Genomic DNA, 20,044 nt, shown 5'->3' on the forward strand with positions numbered 1-20,044 from the left:
TGGGGAGGGAATGACAAGGTCACTGGATGCGGGGACAGTGGTGTCAGAGCCTGGGAGGAGAGGCCACCCTCCCCAGTGGGGGAGGTTTGTGTCTATTAACTAATTAACACTTTGTGTCTATTAACTCGTTTAAATCCTTGCAACCAGCCCATGCCAGGGGTGATCTTTTTATTCATCTTTTGCAGATAAGAACAGGGAGGTGGCCCGGTGCAGTGGCTCACGCCTATAATCCCAACACTTTGGGAGGCCGAGGCAGGTGGATCACCTGAGGTCAGGAGTTCGAGACCAGCCTGACCAACATGGTGGAACCCCATTTCTCCCAAAAATACAAAAATTAGCTTGGTGTGGTAGCACATGCCCATAATCCCAGCTACTCAGGAGGCTAAGGCTTGAACCTGGGAGGCAGAGGTTACAGCGAGCCGAGATCATGCCCTTGCACTCCAGCCTGGGTGACAAAGAGAGACTCTGTCTCAAAACAAACAAACAGGGAGGCCTGGAAAGTCTCCCAGAGAGACAAAGGCGAGTGGGGCGGCAGGAGGCAGGGCCAAGACTGTTGAGGTCATGGCTTGCAAACCTGCCAGGAGAGCAGAGAGGAGGGGCTGCCACATGGTAGCTGGCAGCGGCATGAAGGCACTGGGGATTCTGGCTTGTGTACCCCAGTGACCCCCCAAGCACCCCCTGTCATGGAGACACCCAAAGTCTTACCAGGGGTGGTGGGGCAGACACCAGCAGCTGTGTGTGTGTGGCTTTGGACAGATCAGGGCCCCAGTGGGTCTCAGTCTCTCCATCTATTCCATATGACGGTGGGCGAGGGTCTGGGGTCTTCCCCGGCAGGGTGTGGGAGCTGGAGTTTGGATTACGCTGGGCATCGCTGCCCCCGGGTGGCCAGGGGTGGTACTGCAGCAGCCAGGATGCCTGGTGAAGGCAGCGTTCTTCCCACGTGCTACCCTACGGCCTGAGACGCTGCTGTGCCCCACCACCAACTGGGGACTTTCAGTTCCGCACTGCCTTTCAAAACCCCTTCCCCAAGGGAGGAACATCCACATCCCTGACATCCTGCTGGAAAGGGCTTCAAGAACAAGGGACAGGGACAAGGGAAGAGTGCACAGTGGCTCACACCTGTAATCCCAGCACTTTGGGAGTCCGAGGTGGAAGGATCACCTGAAGCCAGGAATTCAAGACCAGTCTGGGCAACATAGTGAGACCCAATCTCTACAAAATATAACAAATCATACTGAATGTTATAGCTCCTGATGGTGAAGGCCAAGGGCCTCGAGTCCTTGGACCGTGGGAGGCCAAGACCAGCTATCCCATCCCAGGGCCCTCCACCAAGGGTCTCAGCCCATCAGGGTTCCCCAGCCTTGGCCTGCACAAGACCCCCACCCCCAGCTCTGGCAGGAAGCAGGTTGAGGAGGGAAGAGACCTGGAGTGATCCTGGGATTGAGAGAGAGGACTCCTTAAAACCCTTCTGGGGCTGGGCACAGTGTTGCATGCCTGTAATCCCAGCACTCTGGGAGGACGAGGCAGGAGGATCACTTCAGCCCAGTAGTTCAAGACTAGCCTGGGCAACATAGCGAGACCTCATCTCTGAAAAAATAATTTTAAAACAACTAGCTAGGCAGCTCACTCAGGAGGCCGAGTAGGAGGATCACATAAGCCCAGAAGTTCAAGGATGCAGTGAGCTATGATCATACCACTGCACTCCAGACTGGGCAACAGAGCAAGACCCCGTCAACTTAAAAAAAAAAAAAATCCCAGTTTCCTTCTTCTCATGAAGCTTCCCTGCACTGAGTCCCAGCTCCAAATCCCCATGGAACCCTCAGCCCCTCTCAGAACCATGAACCTCTCACTGAATGCCATCTCACTGAGCCCCACAGCCCTCTCTAACCCCCAGTTCTTCCATCTGGTGTGGAGGAGAAGCCCAGCCAGACCCTCAGCTGGTCCCTTAGTGGGCCTCACCCCAGACATAACAGCTGCCACCTGAGAGTCCTTTTCCAGCGGCCAGAAAATCCCAGTCCTGTCAGTGACACCTGCCTCTTTTCTCAGGCTCTTACCCCACCCCACCCCTACCCTGGCATTTCTCCTCCTGAGGCCCCAGGACACCACCTGACCCATCCCCCACCCCTTCCCGCCTGCCTCTACCAAGTCGCCCGTGGTTATTTTTCCAGCACAGTCTGGCCCCAAGTGGCTCAAGAACTTTGAGATCCCAAGTCCTAGAAGACCCCACTCCAGGCCCTGAAAATGCCCCTGGGTTTCAGCAGTGGGGCAGGGGTGAATCCTGGCATTCTCCCACCCTCAAAGCTTCAGATTCATTTTGGACATGGACTCTGTACAGAAGGAATCCTTTCCCTGCCTGCCGCCCATCAGCCTCCCACCCAGAACGAGTTTCTTCTCACGCAGAACTCCATGCCTTGACCCATCTATCCAAGGGAGATTATCTCCAAGGAACACTCGCCCTATCCAGCAGGGAGCTCCCCAAGGCTGATTAAGACCCCCCCAAGGATCTTATTATCTCTATGTACCCAATCCTATCATGGAGCCTCCACACAGTAGTTGCTCAGTGAATGCAGGAGGAATGAATGAATGAGCAAATGAATGTTTTCTGTATATATGGTATGTCAGTGCCTCACAATATGGGCAAACAAAACAGTCATTTTTAAAATAGGCAAGTTAGGCTGGGCGTGGTGGCTCACACCTGTAATCCCAGCAGTTTGGGAAGCCGGAGTAGATGGATCACTTGAGATGATTAGGAGTTTGAGACTAACCTGGCCAACATGGTGAAACCTGGCTCTAATACAAAAATTAGCTGGACGTGATGGCTCATGCCTGTACCCCCAGCTACTCATGCAGCTGAGGCACAAGAATCACTTGAACTCGGGAAGCAGAGGTTGCTGTGAGCCAAGATTGTGTCATGGCACTCCAGCAATGTCACCCTTGCTCTGGGTGACAGAGCAAGACTTAAATACGCAAGTTAATCCAACATCAAGCCCTGACCCCTCCCATCACAGGAAAGCCCCTCTCCCAGGGCTTCCCTCCGTAGATGCCCACAGGCCCCTGGGTACTTCTTCAGTCTCAGTGATCACGGCCAGAAAATCAAGTCAGCCAACCCAGCGTCACCGGCCACTGGGCTCATGATGTCCTCTGACCAGCTGCTCCCTGCACCAGGGCTGGGATCAGGAGGGGCTGGCACCAACCTCACGCGTGCCACAAGGCAGTTCCCACGCCTGTCTGCCGTTTCCAGCAAGAACAAGTTTCTCCTGGCTGCCCCGGAACACAGCTAAAGGCACCTCCAGGGCCCAGAGAAGGTGCTCAGGGGGGTCTACAGACCTTTCCCCAGTCTCTTTCTGTCACTCTCTCTCTCTCAGCCCTTGGGTCTTCTAGAACCTCACAGAAAGAGGAGCCACAGAACCTGGAGCCCATGACACCTTTAGGGGCCCACAAAAAGGTTTTTATTTCTTTAAAATCCATAGGAAAAAAATGAAAAGGATCCAAACTGGATTCCATTCATTGTTATAATCATACAACAAAACATTATCATTATTATTTTTGAAGAAAACATAATTTTTATTTTTTTTATGTTTTATTTTTTGGAGATGGGGATCTCTCTGTTACCCAGGCTAGAATGCAGCAGCATGATCATAGCTCACTGCAGCCTCAGATTCCTGGCCTCAAGCAGTCCTCCTGCCTCCCCTCTACAGTAGCTGGGACTACAGGCATGTGCCACCACACCCAGCTAATTTTAAAAATTCTTTTAGAGAGAGGAGGCTTGCCATGTTGCCCAGGCTGGTCTTGAACTCTTGGCCTCAAGGGATTCTCTCACCTCAGCCTCCTGAGTAGCTGGGATTACAGGCAAGAGCCACCACGCCCAGCAGGTTTTTAATATTTTTTTAGTGGAGAAAGGGGCCAGTAAAGGCAAAAGTACTCAATGACCAAGTCCAGTCTCAAGCCTTCTCAAAAGATCTAGATGACAACAATTCTAATAGCAACAAAAAACATTTAGAAGGTCCTTACCATATGCCAGGCTTTTCTTCCAACAGCCCTAGGAGGAAGGTACCTTTTTCTTTTCTTTTTCTTTTTTTTGAGACAGAGTCTCTCTCAGTCACCGAGGCTGGAGTGCAATGTTGTGATCCAAGCTCACTGAAATCGCCACCTCCCAAGTTCAAGCAATTTTCCCACCTCAGCCTCCCGAGTAGCTGGGATTACAGGCACCCACCAACACACTTGGCTAATTTTTGTATTTTTAGTAGAGATGGGATCTTACTATGTGGCCCACGCTGGTCTTGAACTACCAACCTCAGGTGATCCGCCCGACTGGGCCTCCCAAAGTGCTGGTAGTAAAGGCATGAACCACTGCGCCCAGCCTGGAGGTACCCTTTTCACTTTCACTTTATAAACAAGGAAGCACGGAGAGGTTGAGTCAAAACTGCAAGGTCACACAGCTAGGATGTTTTTCCCTCCTTGATGGATATAGTCCAACCCTAAGCAAAGTACTCAACACCCATCCTTAGCATCTGAAACAGATTAAGGGTGACCTCAGTTTTCTCTGGTGACAATTGTTTGGTGCTGCCTTACATAAAGGGTCCTTCCTGTAGATGTCTCAAAACAAGCGAATATCCCTATAGCTGAGCAGCCAGCAACCTCCCTCCAAAAAGGTCAGTTTCTCTGTGTACCTTTGAATAGCTAACAATACCTCTCTTCACCTGGCACCTCATTATCAATCCATTTGTGGCTATTTCTATGTTTGTGTACTCATTTGAATGTGTGGTCCATGGCTCTGCTTGGCTCTACACATAACTAAATGCTTTAGATGTATGTCATCAGCATGTGCCTATCTGTGGACATGGAGAGGCGTGTGTGTGCATGTGTCTGTGCGTCACCTGTCTGGGTATATCTGTGCACCCATGAGCGTGTATAAGCACCTGGGATGCGTGCTAAGAAGTTGCTATATCACCGAGTATGAATTGATGAGCTCCTACATGAAGAAGCCCAGTTAATTCATTTTCCCAGGTTGATCAAAGGATATGAGAGAAACTGAGGCCCAGAGAGGATGCTCAGGGTCTGGGGTCACCCATTCCGTCACTGACTGAGATGGAAGTCAGGTGTCTTGCCTCCTGCCTTCAGACCCTGCTAATTTCCAAGACCTGCCACCTAGCTCAAGCCGTATCTCTGCTTATGTTCTCCATCTCCAGGCTAGAGTGACCCTTTCCAAGGCTTGGCAACCAACAGCCCTGGGTCTGAAGCAGACTGGGCAGTAGCCACTGATACCCCTGCAGCCCACACGACCAGCCTCCAAAATGAAACAGAAAATCCCCACAGTCTGAAGTCCCCAGATGTCCCAGGACTGAGGCCTTGAAGTCACCACAGCCAAATGGAGCCAGACGGAGCATGTTCAAATTCCTTGTCTGTCTTTCTTTGAAAATCCAATTTATTGACTTTTATATTGCCAAAGTAACACAGGCTTGTTTTTAAAAAGAATTTAAGCTGCATAAAAATGTGTTTAAGTTAGAGGCCAGCCACGGTGACTCACACCTGTAATCCCAGCACTTTGGGAGGCTGAGGCAGACAGATCACAAGGTCAGGAGTTCAAAACCAGCCTGGCCAACATGGTGAAACCCCATCTCTACTAAAAAATTACAAAAATTACCAGGTATGGTGGCAAGCACCTGTAATTCCACCTACTTGGGAGGCTGAGGCAGGAGAATTGCCTGAACTCAGGAGGCAGAGGTTGCAGTGAGCCAAGACTGCGCCACTGCACTCTAGCCTGTGCGTCAGAGCAAAATTCTGTCTCAAAAAAAAAAAAATTAGCTGAGCATGGTGGTGGGTGCCCATAATCCCAGCTACTCAGGAGGCTGAGGAAGAAGAGAATTGCTTGAACCCAGCCCAGGGGTGGAGGTTGCAGTGAGCTGAGATCATGCCACTTCACTCCAGCGTGGGCTAAAAAGCAAAACTCCACCTAAAAAAAAAAAAAAATTTAAATTAGAATCCTCCTTCACCCCCAGAAAACCACTATGAATGGCAGGGTGTGTAGCGTTCTGAACTCTTCTATTAGGAAAAAAAAATTTTTTTTGAGACAGAATCTCACTCTATCACCCAAGCTGGAGTTCAGTGGCTCAATCTCTGCTCACTGCAATCCCTGCCTCCCAGGCTCAAGCGATTCTCCTGCCTCAGCCTCCCAAGTAGCTGGGATTACAGGCACGTGCCACCACACCTGGCTAATTTTTGTATTGTTAGTAGAGACAGGGTTTGGTCAGGCTGGTCTTGAACTCCTGACCTTGTGATTCACCCACTTTGGCCTCCCAAAATGCTGGGATTATGGCGTGAGCCATTGCACCCGGCCTCAGGAAATAATTTCTAAGGTGGCCAGTGGGCTTAGCTCAGAAAACAACCCTCAAGGGGGAGCTCAGTATGAGTAGAGGGGAAAAGGAAGACAGAATCTAAACAGCCAGGCTGAAGCTAGGCCTTGAGGTGAACGGATCAACCCACGTGTTCCAAGAGATGCCCCGAATGCCAGAGGCTCTCACAGCACTTCTGTCATTCAGTGCTTTGGGCCCTCAGACCTGCCACTGACCTTGACTATCAAGTCATGAAATCGCAGGACTGTAAGGAGCCCGAGAGTCCATCTGGTCCTATCGGCCCATTTTAGAGATGAGGAAAGTGAGGGCCTACAACAAAGCTGACTCCAGGAAGGAATCTGGCCAACTAAGCACCTTCCAGGGTCTCCTGAGCCTCCGCCTCCAACCACAGCCCTGGGGGTAGGGCAGGAGTGCACCAAGCCCAGCAATTAGATAGATGAGACAGAAAGAGAGTTGGGAAATGATCTAATAGCACTAGAATGACAGAGGAGGAGCAGTGTGTCTCCACGGCTTGAAGCCCCAGGCTGCTGTTAGAAGCTCCGACTTCAAAATCTGGCTCTGCTGCTGCTCAGTCGCATGACCCTAGATGGTCACTTACCCGCTGAGTCTCAGCTTCCTCACTTTTATTTTATTTTTGTAGACACAAAGTCTTGTTCTGTCACCCGCACTGGAATGCAGTGTGGCATGATCACGGCTCACTGCAGCCTCGAACTCCTGGGCTCAAGCGATCCTCCAGCCTTGGCCTCAGGAGTAGCTGGGACTGCAGGCATGTGCCGCTGTGCCTGATCCTTTCCCATCTCATCTCAGAGCAGATAATAGTGTCTATTTCATATTGTTGGAAGAATTGAGTGAGATAATACAAGAAGACCTGAGCGCAATGCCTGGCACGTAGTAGGTGCCCAATAAATAACTAAAAAGAATAAGGTAGGGGCCGGACCCCATGGCGCACACCTGTAATCCTAGCACTTGGGAGGCTGAGGCAGGCAGATTGCCTGAGCTCAGGAGTTTGAGACCACCCTGGGCCGTGTCTCTACTAAAATACAAAAAAATTGGTGGCATATATCTGTAGTCCCAGCTACTTGGGAGGCTGAGACAGGAGAATCACTTGAACTCAGGAGGTAGAGGTTACAGTGAGCCAAGCCTGCAGCCTAGGTGACAAAGCAGGACTCCGTCTCAAAAAAATAAATAAATAAAATTTAAAATATTAGCCTGGCGTGGTTGTGTTTGGTGGCTCATGCCTGTAATCCTAGCACCTTGGGAGGCCTAGGCAGGCAGATCACAAGGTCAGGAGATTGAGACCATCCTGGCTAACATGGTGAAACCCTGTCTCTCCTAAAAATACAAGCAATTAGCCAAGTATGGTAGCATACGCCTGTAGTCCCAGCTACTCAGGAGGCTGAGGTAGAAGAATCGCTTGAACCCAGGAGGCAGAGGTCCCAGTGAACTGAGATCGCACCAGTGCACTACAGCCTGGGCGACAGAGCAAGACTCCGTGTCAAAAAAAGCAAAACAAACAAACAAAATCATTAGCCTGGCATGGGGGCAGGCACCTGTCATCCCAGCTACACAGGAGGCTAAGGCACAAAAATCACTTGAGCCCAGGAGGTGGAAGTTGCAGATTGCTGAGACCACACCACTGCACTTTAGCCTGGGTTACAGAGCAAGACTCCATCTCCAATAAATAAATAAGTAACGTATAAGTTAGGGAGAGAGAATGAACGCACACCTCAAGCAGAGTGGGGTGGGGAGTACCAAAAAACACTGCACCTCAGAATTTTCTGTCTCAGGATAGTTGGAAAATCCACACTTCCAAGAAAGCCCGTCTCCTAGGCAAATTAAACAGTAACCACCCAAGGTCAGGGAAAGGGCCTTATCAGCGCAGGTTTCCCTCTCCAAGGGGCGGTTTGGCCTTGACCAGGTGGACTCACCCCGCTTCTGCCTATAAGTGTGCTGCCTGCCCACCCTGACAGTCAGTCAGTCCTGAGCACCCACACCATGCTGGGCATCACTGTCCTCACCGCACTCTTGGCCTGCGGTAAGTGGTGGGGTGGGGCTGCCGCCGGCAGGCTGTGAGCCGGGGCTGGCCTCCAGGGTGAGGATAGGATGGGAGGGGGCCTCTGCTCTCCAGGAAAGGCCCCTTAGGGTCCCCTGTGGGTTCAGATGCTACCAACCAGCTGTGTGCCACACAAGCCGCAGCCCGGCCTGGTAACTGTTTCCACATCTGCAAAACAGGGAAGGTGATCTGACCTGCCCCTAGTTAGAAATGAGGCGTGGAAACACCACGCAAGGGGTGGGGACACGAGATGTCTATCCTGGGGTCACCCCAGGGACTGTTGGGATTTGCCTTTCCCAGCACTCTCTCCCCCCTGGGGATTCTCCATTCCATCATTTTGGTGGCATTTTCCCAGATTAGGAGGCCAGGGACTTGGCTTAAATGCCACTTCTTCTCTGTGGGACCCGGAAAAGTCACGTCACCGCTCTAAATTGCACTGGCTTTTTTGGCAAATATGAGCACTTAATTAAGAGTCTTTCCATCTAACAGCAACGACAGCAGTAACAACAGCAGCTCCCGCTTCCTGTGTGTTTAGTGTGTGCCAGGCACTGTGCTAGGCCCCTTACATGTAGAAGCCAATTTCATCCACAAAACAACCTTGAGAGGTAGGGTGTATTGCCGGGTGTGTGGCTCACGCCTGTAATCCCAGCACTTTGGGAGGTCAAGGCAGGCAAATGACTTGAGATCAGGAGTTTGAGATCAGCCTGGCCAACATGGTGAAACCCCGTCTCTATTAAAAATACCAAAATTAGCCCGGCATGGCGGTGGGCACCCATAATCACAGCTATTCAGGAGGCTAAGGCAGGAGAATCGCTTGAATCCAGGAGGCAGAGGTTGCCAAGATCAGGCCATCGAACTCCAGCCTGGGTGACAAGAGTGAAACTCCATCTCAAAAAAAAAGGTAGGGTCTATTTTACAGACGAGGACATCGAGGTTCAGTGCAACTTACTATCTTGCCTGACATCACGTGGCGGGTTAGTGGAAGAGGCAGAATTTGAGTCCACATCTGTCTTGCAGAATGGCACATGTTCTTGACCACTCCTCACAGCTTCCCAGCTATCACACTGGAGTTAATGCTCTCTCTCTCTCACACACACAGCATGATGCAGGGGCCTAGAAAGTAACAGAAGAACACAGGTGTACCAGGCACTCACACACACGCCACACACATTTTTTTTTTTTTGAGATGGAGTTTTGCTCTTGTCGCCCAGGCTGGAGTACAATGGCACGATCTCAGCTCACTGCAACCTCTGCTTCCCAGGCTCAAGCGATTCTCCTGACTTAGCCTCCCAAATGGCTGGGATTACAGGTGTGCACCACCATGCCCGGCTAATTTTTGTATTTTTAGTAAAGACAGGGTTTCGCCATGTTGGTCAGGCTGGTCTCAAACTCATGATCTCAAGTAATCCGCTCACCTGGGCCTCCCAAAGTGATGGGATTACAGGCGTGAGCCGGCGCGCCCGGCCAAACGCTTTGTTTTCTATGTGTTGTCTAATTCAGTTCTCAGGACAAACTCACCAGGTTAGTGTGATTCTTCCCATTTCACAGAAAGGGAAGACAAAGCCTAGAGACCTGGATGGCTTCCCCTCAAGTCACACAGTAAAACACAAACCCCGTGTCTGCCCCCGCGCCAAGTCTGTGCTCCTTCCATCTGCCCATCCTCCCACCCCTTTCTTCATGGTCAGCCAGCCCCCTCACCGGCTCTCATGGCCTCCTGTCTCCTCAGCCTACAGCTGCGGGGTGCCCACCTTCCTGCCCAACCTATCCGCCCGCGTGGTGGGAGGAGAGAATGCCCGGCCCCACAGCTGGCCCTGGCAGGTAAGCCTGTGTGGGGCTAGGAGGTAGAGATAGAGAGGGTGATGGGGTGAGGGTCCCACGGATGCACAGGCTGACACACAGCACTCCCCACCCTCCTGCAGATCTCCCTCCAGTACCTCAAGAACAACACATGGAGGCACACGTGCGGCGGGACCTTGATTGCCAGCAACTTCGTCCTCACGGCAGCCCACTGCATCAGGTGTGCAGGGATGACGTCCTGAGACCGGGCCGTCATCCAGGGGTGGGAGCCTGATACTCTGCTTTTACTGAGCAGCTTCTCTACACTCCAGGCACTGGGCTGCATAAGCTACTCACATGCAGTAACTCAGCTGTGCATTTATTCAGTCAAACATTTATTGTGCATCTACTATGTGCCAGGAAACAGCAGTGAAAACAAAGTCTGTGCTCTCGGGAAACTTATATTCTTCTGGAAGGCAGAGCAGCAGACAATTAAACAAGTAAATATATAACACCTCAGGTGATAAAAAAAAATAAGGTCTTGGCCAGGTGCAGCGGCTCACCCAGTAATGCTAACACTCTGGGAGGCCAAGGTGGGAGGATCACCTGAGGTCAGGAGTTCAAGACCAGCCTGGCCAACATAGTGAAACCCTGTCTCTACTAAAAATACAAAAAATTAGCCAGGTGTGATGGCAGGTTCCTATAATCCCAGCTACTAGGGAGGCCGAGGTAGGAGATTCACTTGAACACAGGAGATGGAGTTTGCAGTGAGCTGAGATTATGCCATTGCACTCCAGCCTGGGCAACAGAGCGAGACTCCATCTCAAGAAAGTAAAAAATACAAAAATAAGTTTGGAAGAGGACAAACAGAATGAGGGGTTCTATTTTAAATGGGATGGCCGGGGAAGAGCTGAAAGGGGGATATTCGGGCAAATATTTGGGACATTTCAGAGAGCTGAAAGGGGGATATTTGGGCAAAGGCCTAAAGGAAGTGAGGGAGGATATGATGGATCTAGGGGTAGGGTGTTCCAGGCGGCGGGAACAGCCATGCAAAGGCTTGGAGAAGAGACTTGTCGGTGTGGTTGAGAAATAATGAGGAAGCCGCTATGGCAGGGGCAGCGTGAGCTGGAGGAGAGCGGGAGGAGGTGAGCTGGAGAGGAAGTGAGGGCCGCGTAGCGCAGGTCAGTGGCAGGACTTCCGCTTTGACCCTGAGTAAGATGGAGCTGCTGGAAGGGTTTCTGAGCAAAGGAGAGTTGTGGACTGAGGTATTTTTCTATATTCCATAAAATATTTTTAATATATTTTATAAAATATATACTTAAATATATTTCATTTTGTATATTTCATATATACTTTTTTTTTTTTTTGGTAGAGACAGGGTCTCATTCTATAGCCCAGGCTGGAATGCAGTGGCACCATCATGGCTCACTGTAGCCTCGATCTCCTGAACTCAAGTGGTCCTCCCACCTCAGCCTCTTGAATAGCTGGGACTCTAAGCACAGGCCCCCACACATTCCCAGCTAATGTTTCTTCTTTGTCGTCTTCATTTTTTAAAAAAACGTAGAAGCCCAAACCTCAACATAATTTTTCCATTTTTTGTAGAGATGGGGTTTTGCCATGTGCCCCAGGCTGCTCTCAAACTCCTGGCCTCAAGCAGTCCTCCCATCTTGGCTTCCCAAGGTGCTGGGATTACAGAGTGAGCCACCGCGCCTGGCCTGAGATATTTTGTAACTCACACTGCTGAATTCAGAACAGACAGGAGTAGGCCCGCATGCAGGTGAGAGGCAGTTAGGTGGATGCCGCAAACCTGCAGGCAAGAGCGGTGGAAGCTGGGATGAGTTTATGCTCACAGCCGCCCTGGGAGTGAGTTCCAGCATTGTCTCCTTCTTACAGGTGAGGGAACTGAGGCACAAGGCTACACAGCCAGGAACAGAAAGGCCACAACATGAACCCAAGTCCCTTGACCCCAAGTCCTGGACCCTTTCTCCTCACCCTGGGAAAGGACAGTGGGGACACTCTTTTCCCCCCAAATGAGTCCCACTAAAGCCCTGAGCTTCCTCGCTGTCCCACTGGCTGGCAGGACCAGGGGGCCACTCTGACCTGATTCCCTTCCTTCACCCAGCAACACCCTGACCTACCGTGTCGGCCTGGGAAAGAACAACCTGGAGGTGGAAGATGAGAAAGGATCCCTGTTTGTGGGTGTGGACACCATCCATGTCCATGAGAAATGGAACTCCTTCCTCGTGCGGTGAGTAAGGAACTGCTCATCCCACAGCTGTTGGGGGCAGTGCGAAAGATGGAGCCACAGAGCCTGTCCCACCCGTACCTGTGTTGTAAGTAAAATTTCAATGCCGCAAAGAAATAGCAGTTGAAGCTAAATCATCTCAGCAAGGTGGTTTACTTCTATAGAAGGGTAAGGCTCAAGGATGGAGCCATGGTGGCTGCACACCTGGACAAGGAGAGGAAGGGGCACTTATTCCTGATGGGGGATGCCTCTACTGCTGCGTCGTTCCCCTGTTGGCTAGGGTTAGACCACACAAGCTAGACTAATCCCGATTGGCTATTTTAAAGAAAGCAGGGGGCCGGGCGTGGTGGCTCAAGCCTGTAATCCCAGCACTTTGGGAGGCCAAGGCAGGTGGATCACGAGGTCAAGAGATTGAGACCATCCTGGTCAATATGGTGAAACCCCGTCTCTACTAAAAATTCAAAAAAATAGCTGGGCATGGTGGCGTGTGCCTGTAATCCCAGCTACTCGGGAGGCTGAGGCAGGAGAATTGCCTGAAACCAGGAGGCGGAGGTTGCGGTAAGCCGAGATCACGCCATTGCACTCCTGCCTGGGTAACAAGAGTGAAACTCCGTCTCAAAAAAATAAAATAAAGAAAGCAGGGGTCCAAGCTGGAGTGGCAGGGTGGGTGGTTTGGTGGGAAGGACAGTTATGGGCGGGTCAGAGCAGGCAGCCAGGGGTGACCGAGGGCAAAGAACGTAACCAGAGCAGGTGATGGGAGCACATGACTGGGATGAGTCAGGACGGAGCTGGGGGCCGGGGAAACAGATGTGAACTACCGATTAGAACCAGAGGAGAAGGTTGTTTACTGGACTACAAGGAAGTCAACCTTTAAAACAGAGAATTAAAGAATGAGAGAGCTGAACATACTGACATACTGATTCTTTGAGGAGAAACTTGGGGTTCACTACATCTAACACCTGACACCCATCCTCACCCTGGACAGCCAGCAAATGACTCTCTTACACAAAATGGCACAATGCTAAGTGGAGACAAATACCCCTCTTATCCCTTCATTGGCCAGGCTCCCAAGAAGATCCACAAGGAAGGCCCTCCACAGTGTCTCTCCAGAGGCTGGGCCTGCTGTATGCCCACATTGCAATAGACACTTTATATGCCATTTGTTATGTAATCCTCACAACAGCCCTGGACAAAGAACCAAGGCTCAGAGAAGTTAAGAAATGTGTCCAAGGTCACACAGCCTACCGAGGTCCCCAGGTCTGTCTGGGGCGGTCAGCTTTTACTCCTATAACGCGAAAATATTAAAACTGGCATCTGCAAGTGCCATCTTTGGGGATTAGAATTCTCAACTTGCTATAGCCTCTTTCTCACTAAAGCACAGCCAGCAATGGTTGGGAACACTTCCCCCCATCTCCCTCTGTCAGCCCTTCCCCGAGGTGACAATGTGAGAAGCAGCTATGTCAACAGGGCAGGCGATCATGTTGGATGGTGAATCATTTGTCCTGGCATCCCCAAAGGCCAAGAAGAAGCTGGGTTTGTGAAGGACTCCTGAGCACCCTTGACCTGACTCCCAACTCACAGCCTGAGCTCCGTAGCTTGGGCTTGTGGGGCCAGGGCCCTCCTGCCCCTCACCTTCTCCACTTTGGATTCCAGCAATGACATTGCCCTCATCAAGCTTGCAGAGCACGTGGAGCTGAGTGACACCATCCAGGTGGCCTGCCTGCCAGAGAAGGACTCCCTGCTCCCCCAGGACTACCCCTGCTATGTCACTGGCTGGGGCCGCCTCTGGAGTGAGTATTGGCCCTGGCAAATCCCAAGAGCCTTCCTGAAGAAAGCAGCATGCCACCCACATTTGCCCACCGCTTTCCCTTTTGCCTTCACATTTTCACGTCTTTGTAAACCCTGTAACAATAACAGCTAATATTTATTAAGCACATACCATGTGACAGACGCGCTAACAAGTGTCTCTGAGAGAGGTGGTAAGGCTTAGATGAATTAGAATTTGCCAAGTGCTCAGAACAGTACTTGGCACGTAGTGTCGTATAAATAAACTAAAATAAACCGTCTGTGGGGAGGATGACATCTATGGTATACCATATGCCCAAATAGATCCCAGCTGAATTAAAAGTTAAATGCAAATAATGAAACTATGGGATATGGAAGAACATGCAGATCACTATTTAGAAAATCCTGGGGGAGAGGCCAAGTGTGGCAGCTCACGCCTGTAATGTCGGCATTTTAGGAAGCCAAGGAGGAAAGATCTCTTGAGGCCAGGAGTTCAAGACCAGCTTGAGCAACATAGTGAGATCCTGCCTCTACAAAAAACATTCTTTAAATAGTGGTGTATGGTGGTGTGTGCCTGTAGTCCCAAACCACTCAGGAGGCTGAGGCCAGAGGATCTCTTGAGGGGTTTGAGGCTGCCATGAGCTGTGATCTTGCCACTGCACTCCAGCCTGAGCAACAGAGTGAGACCTTGTATCCAAAAAAAAGAAGGAAAGAAAACAAGAAAATCTTGGGGTGAGAAAGGGTTTTTAATGTGTGACAGCAAAGGCAGAGACCTGCAGGGAATGACGACGATTAACCCCCCAGAATGAATTTAAAGACAACTCAACTCAATGGCTATTCCCCCAAGGGCTCTCAGTAGCCTGCTCCCAATCCTCTGGGGTCTTGGCTGGCCTCTTGATGAAGGGCAGGTGTGTGGTACTCACAGCATCTCAGCCGGCACTCCCCTGGGTCCTGTCCGAGGCCTCTGCTCCCGGAAGGCCTGGGGAGGGGCTGGGCTGCCGGCTGCCCCCCTGCTCACTGCCCACTCTCTCCCCAGCCAACGGCCCCATTGCAGATGAGCTGCAGCAGGGCCTGCAGCCAGTGGTGGATCACGCCACGTGCTCCAGGAGTGACTGGTGGGGCTTCAGGGTGAAGGACACCATGGTGTGCGCCGGGGGCGACGGCGTCATCTCAGCCTGCAATGTGAGTGGCTAGGTTCTGCACTTTGTCCCTACTCCCGGTGGCCAAGTGGACATGGGCAAAGGGGGTGCAATGGGCCAAACCCTTCCCCAGGAGGAGACTGAGCAAGCCCTGGCTGGGCCCAGCAGGCTCAGGGGAAGGCTATCACCCCCCCAGCACTGTGGTGAGAGCATGAGCATTGATCTTAAATATCTGAGTTCAAGCCCCAGTCCCACCATTTATGAGCTGTGTAACCTTGGGAAGGCTATTGAGCCTCTGACTTCAGTTTTTCCATCTGTAAAATGGAATTCTAGTAACTACTTCACAGGATTAGGACTACATGAGTCTAAAGACACAAAAGAGGTGTCGCTGAAGTCGTTACACATATTCCTCCATGGCATTTACTCCACCAGTCCAGGGAGACCAGAACCATAAAACATCTAAGATAATCAGGGAATGACCTGTTTTCAAACATACGACCCTCTCCCCATTCTCGCCCTCCTTCCTCGCCTTCCCAGGCCTCTAGCACAGATGCCAGCATCGTCACTGCTCTGGGTAGCTCACAGAGTCTTAGACAAGGTGACCTGAACAGCTAGGGAAACTGAGCCACAGAGAGAAATAACATCATCTCAAGATCACACAGCAAACCAAGAGCTAGTCGGACACCCCAGGATCTCCCAGAATAGGGCCAAGGCAGCCCCAAACACATTTCCTCTGCCTCCCTCGCCTTGGGCAGCCTGAGTCCAAAACTGTCTACTGAGGCTGAGAAAGCCAACCCAATTCCCCACCCCACCCAGCCCCGCTTCCCAAGCTGCCTCTCGGGGGCCTAGTGAAGGACTGATGCCCTCCTGGTCTGCTGCAGGGGGACTCGGGTGGCCCACTGAACTGCCAGTTGGAGAACGGCTCCTGGGAGGTGTTTGGCATCGTCAGCTTTGGCTCTGGGCTGGGCTGCAACACCGTCAAGAAGCCTGTAGTCTACACCCGGGTGTCCGCCTACATCGACTGGATCAACGAGGTGGGTGCTGCCTCCACAGCTGTCTCTGCACCTGTCAGCCCCTCACCCACACTCGCCCACTCCCTCATTCACTCATTCATGCCCTTATTCACTCATTCATGCATTTATACACTCATTCACACGTTCACTCACTCATTCTGTGATTCATTCATACACTTATTCAACATTCGCTCTCTCTTTCAAGAAGTGTTGACTGAGTGCTTACAGCAGCAGGCCTTGAGTTGAATGTCAATAAGGAAACAGGCATCAACTCCTCCAGCCATTCATCCACTGCCTTCAGCAAATACTCACGTCCTCATCCAGGCTCCACACCGGTCTCCCCCCAAAACTGACCCCCTGAGGGTATAGCCCAGTAGAGGAGGGGGATAGTGTGGATGACCACTTATCACCTTGAGCATGGGAGAACAGAGGGGCACCCAGAGCTGGGGGCATCCCCGCTGGGAAGAGCATGTGTTCCAACTCCATTTGCACAGTGGCCTAAAATGCCAAGGGGCTCAGACCCCTTGGACAGGGACAAGGCTGGCATGTTAAGGCCGGGATTCCCCCACAGACCCACCCACTGGGTGGAGCCTTGTACTGCCCCTGAAGGTGGCACAGCCCTGAGTCCCTCACACTGTTCTCTACTCCTCCAGAAAATGCAGCTGTGATTTGTTGCTGGGAACGGCGGCAGCGGGTGCCTGCAACAGCAATAAACCTCCTTTCCCTCGAGTCACCTGGATCCTTGATTTGCACGGCATCTGTTGCTTCCCAGGTTCTCTGGTGCTGCCCCTTTCCACACTGTGGAGCCAGAGACACCCACCCAGCCAGTCCCCCCCCCCTCATTATACAGGTGGGGAAACAGAGGCCCAGGGAGAGGGCCTAGGAAGGAGCCTCCTGGGGCATTCATGGGAGGCAGGGGCTGGGGATGGAGATCCCAGGGAGTCTTGTGTGAAGCCGGAGGGAATGGGAGTTAAGGACACATCAGAAGCCTTCCCCACTCCACCTCACGAGCTGTGAGCCGGTGAGACCCTGATGAAATCATTCACTTCTCTGATCCTACCTCCACTGAGGGGGGCCTGGCAGGTCCTCACAGCCCTCCAGCTGCAGGTGGAAGATAGATTGTCCCCAAAAGCAGCCTCCCCCAGCCCAGAGAGGCCAGGCCACAGACGATGGCCAAAGCTCAGGGACAACCACTCCTGGGGAAGGGGCTCCCTGGCAGGGACCTTCCCCACTCCCAGCCCACAGCACAGAGCCCACAGCTGCTGTTGGTCGGGGCCTTCTGCTTTGAGAAATGTTTAGTGAGCCAGCCTCTGTGTCCAGCCCTGTGCTGAGCACGGTGAGGGTACAGGAGAAGGAGAAGACCCCACCCCACCCTCAGAAGATGTACGTTTGAAGAAGGCAATGGATTCCACACAGAATCACAGTGGTCAGAGCTGGGTATGCTTTCACTGCATTAGACAGGTCGGGGAACTGAGGCCCAGAGGGAAAGAGCTGGGCCAGCCAGCAACACCTGATCCAGGAGTCTCAGGAGGAGAGTTCTCCTGAAGCTGACAAAAGGGCAAGAGCAGCCAGAGATGAGAGAGACCCAGTGTCCAGGCAGGGACGTGCCAGGAGGAATGGACCCTGATGATAGGGGTCTCTGGGCTGGTGTGCTCCTGGGATGTCCTGTTCTGTGGAGGTCCCACCAGCCCAGCCTCTGGACCCCTGGCAGGAGAGCCCTTGGCTGCAGCTGCCTCAGACTGGCACAAGAGGTGTCCCTTTTGTCCACCAGACTTTGTCCCCTAGAAGTGAGGACCATGGCATGACTCCCACACCCCCATGATGCCAAGGCAATTCTCAGGAAAGACTTGATTTACTCAACAAGTAACAGGGTCTACAGGGAGCCCAGCACCCCCCAGACCCGGAACCCAGGGATAACGGGACCCCAGCTGTGCAGGAGACAGACCCGTAAATAGATCATTAAATTCCCTGGAATACATTTGAAAACAGAAAGGCAGACCAGGAGCATAGAAACGGGACACTTAAACCAGTGCCAGTTGATGGGAGGAGTCCAGGGTGGCTTCCTGGAGGTAATGATACCCAAGACTGGTGGTTTTTTTGTTTGTTTGGTTTTGAGACCAAGTCTCGCACTATCACCCGAGCTGGAGTGCAATGGTGCAATCTCGGCTCATTGCAACCTCTGCTTCCCTGGTTCACACGATTCTCCTGCCTCAGTCTCCCGAGTAGCTGGGATTACAGGCGCACACCACCATACCTGGATACTTTTTGGTATTTTTAGTAGGGAAGGGGTTTCACTATGTTGGCCAGATTGGTCTTGAACTCCTGACCTCATTATTCGACCGCCTCGGCCTCCCAATGTGCTGGGATTACAGGTGTGAGCCACCGCCAGCAAGCTTGGTCTTAAAATTTGACTGGGAGGTACCCAAGTTCAGAAGGTAGTTCTGTTTGCTTAACCCAAACTTCATTCCCAGCTAACCTCTTTACTTTCTTTTTCTTTCTTTTTGAGATGGAGTCTCGCTCTGATGCCCAGGCTGGAGTGCAGTGGTGTGATCTCAGCTCACTACAACCTCTGCCTCCCAGGTTCAAGCGATTCCCCTGCCTTAGCCTCCTGAGTAGCTGGGATTACAGACACATACTACCACGCCCAGCTAAATTTTGTATTTTTAGTAGAGACGGAGTTTCATCACATTGGCCAGGCTGGTCTAGATCTCTTGACTTTGTGATCCACCTGCCTCAGTCTCCCAAAGTGCTGGGATTACAGGTGTGTGCCACCACGCCCAGCTAAGTTTTGTATTTTTAGTAGAGATGGGTTTTCATCATGTTGGCCAGGATGGTCTTGATCTCTTGACCTTGTGATCCACTCCCAAAGTGCTGGGGTTACAGGCGTGAGCCACTGTGCTCGGCCTCAGTAATTATTTAAGAGGCACAATTGCAGTGTTGAGCAGCAGGCCCCCAGCCCCACAGCTACATACACTTCCAGGAATCTGATTAGTTATCAAAACCACTATTTATCAGGACCTAGACATGGTAGTGTACACCTGTAATCCCAGCTACTTGGAAGGCTGAGGCAGAAGGAATGCTTGAGCCCAGGAGTTCGAGACCAGTGTGGGCAACATAGTGATCCCCCGTCTCTACAAAAAGTACAAAAATTAGCCAGGTGTAGTGGCATGTACCTGTGGTGGCAGCTACTTGGGAGGCTGAGACAGGAGGATCACTCGCGCCCAGGAGGTCAAGGCTGCAGTGAGCCATGATCATGCCACTGCATTCCAGCCTGGTCAACAGAGTGAGACCCTGTCTCAAAAAAAAAAAACACCACCCACCACAAAAATTACTATTTGTTAGCTAATACATGGTGAAACACAAGCCACAGTTCGGTTTGTTCAACAGAAGTGTAAAATTTGGCAAGGCATGTGGCTCACGTCTGTAATCCTAGCACTTTGGGAGGCCAAGGGGGTTGGATCACCTGAGGTCAGGAGATCGAGACTAGGCTGGCCAACATGTCAAAACCCCATCTCTAATAAAAATACAAAAAATTAGCTGGGCATGGTGGCAGGCACCTACAATCCCAGCTACTCGGGAGGCTGAGGTAGGAGAATGGCTTGAACCTGGTGGGGAGGTGGTGGGGCGGGGGGTGGAGATTGCAGTGAGCCAAGATCGCACTACTTCACTCCAGCCTGGGT

General features: G+C 51.7%; 1 protein-coding gene across 1 annotated transcript; it reads left to right on the forward strand.

Moving 5' to 3' along the window:
• The first annotated feature begins 8,325 nt into the window (after positions 1–8,325).
• On the forward strand, positions 8,326–17,093 carry CTRC (chymotrypsin C). The gene is made up of 8 exons (XM_009000456.5): positions 8,326–8,388; positions 10,133–10,224; positions 10,326–10,423; positions 12,305–12,430; positions 14,081–14,217; positions 15,249–15,394; positions 16,233–16,385; positions 17,018–17,093. Exons 1-8 carry the CDS (start codon positions 8,349–8,351, stop codon positions 17,030–17,032), a joined length of 807 nt encoding a protein of 268 aa, XP_008998704.2. The 5' UTR covers positions 8,326–8,348; the 3' UTR covers positions 17,033–17,093.
• The last annotated feature ends 2,951 nt before the right edge of the window (positions 17,094–20,044 follow it).

The sequence above is a fragment of the Callithrix jacchus genome, chromosome 7, assembly GCF_049354715.1.
Source record: "Callithrix jacchus isolate 240 chromosome 7, calJac240_pri, whole genome shotgun sequence".
NCBI classification, from domain to species: Eukaryota; Metazoa; Chordata; class Mammalia; order Primates; family Cebidae; genus Callithrix; species Callithrix jacchus.

What these genes read in the sequence shown, in the direction of transcription:
- CTRC (XM_009000456.5), top strand. Translation starts at nt 8,349, where the DNA reads ATGCTGGGCATCACTGTCCTCACCGCACTCTTGGCCTGCG. An exon ending in CCCACAGCTGGCCCTGGCAG is followed by an intron (nt 10,225 to 10,325) that starts GTAAGCCTGTGT and finishes ACCCTCCTGCAG; the next exon opens with ATCTCCCTCCAGTACCTCAA. An exon ending in ACGGCAGCCCACTGCATCAG is followed by an intron (nt 10,424 to 12,304) that starts GTGTGCAGGGAT and finishes TCCTTCACCCAG; the next exon opens with CAACACCCTGACCTACCGTG.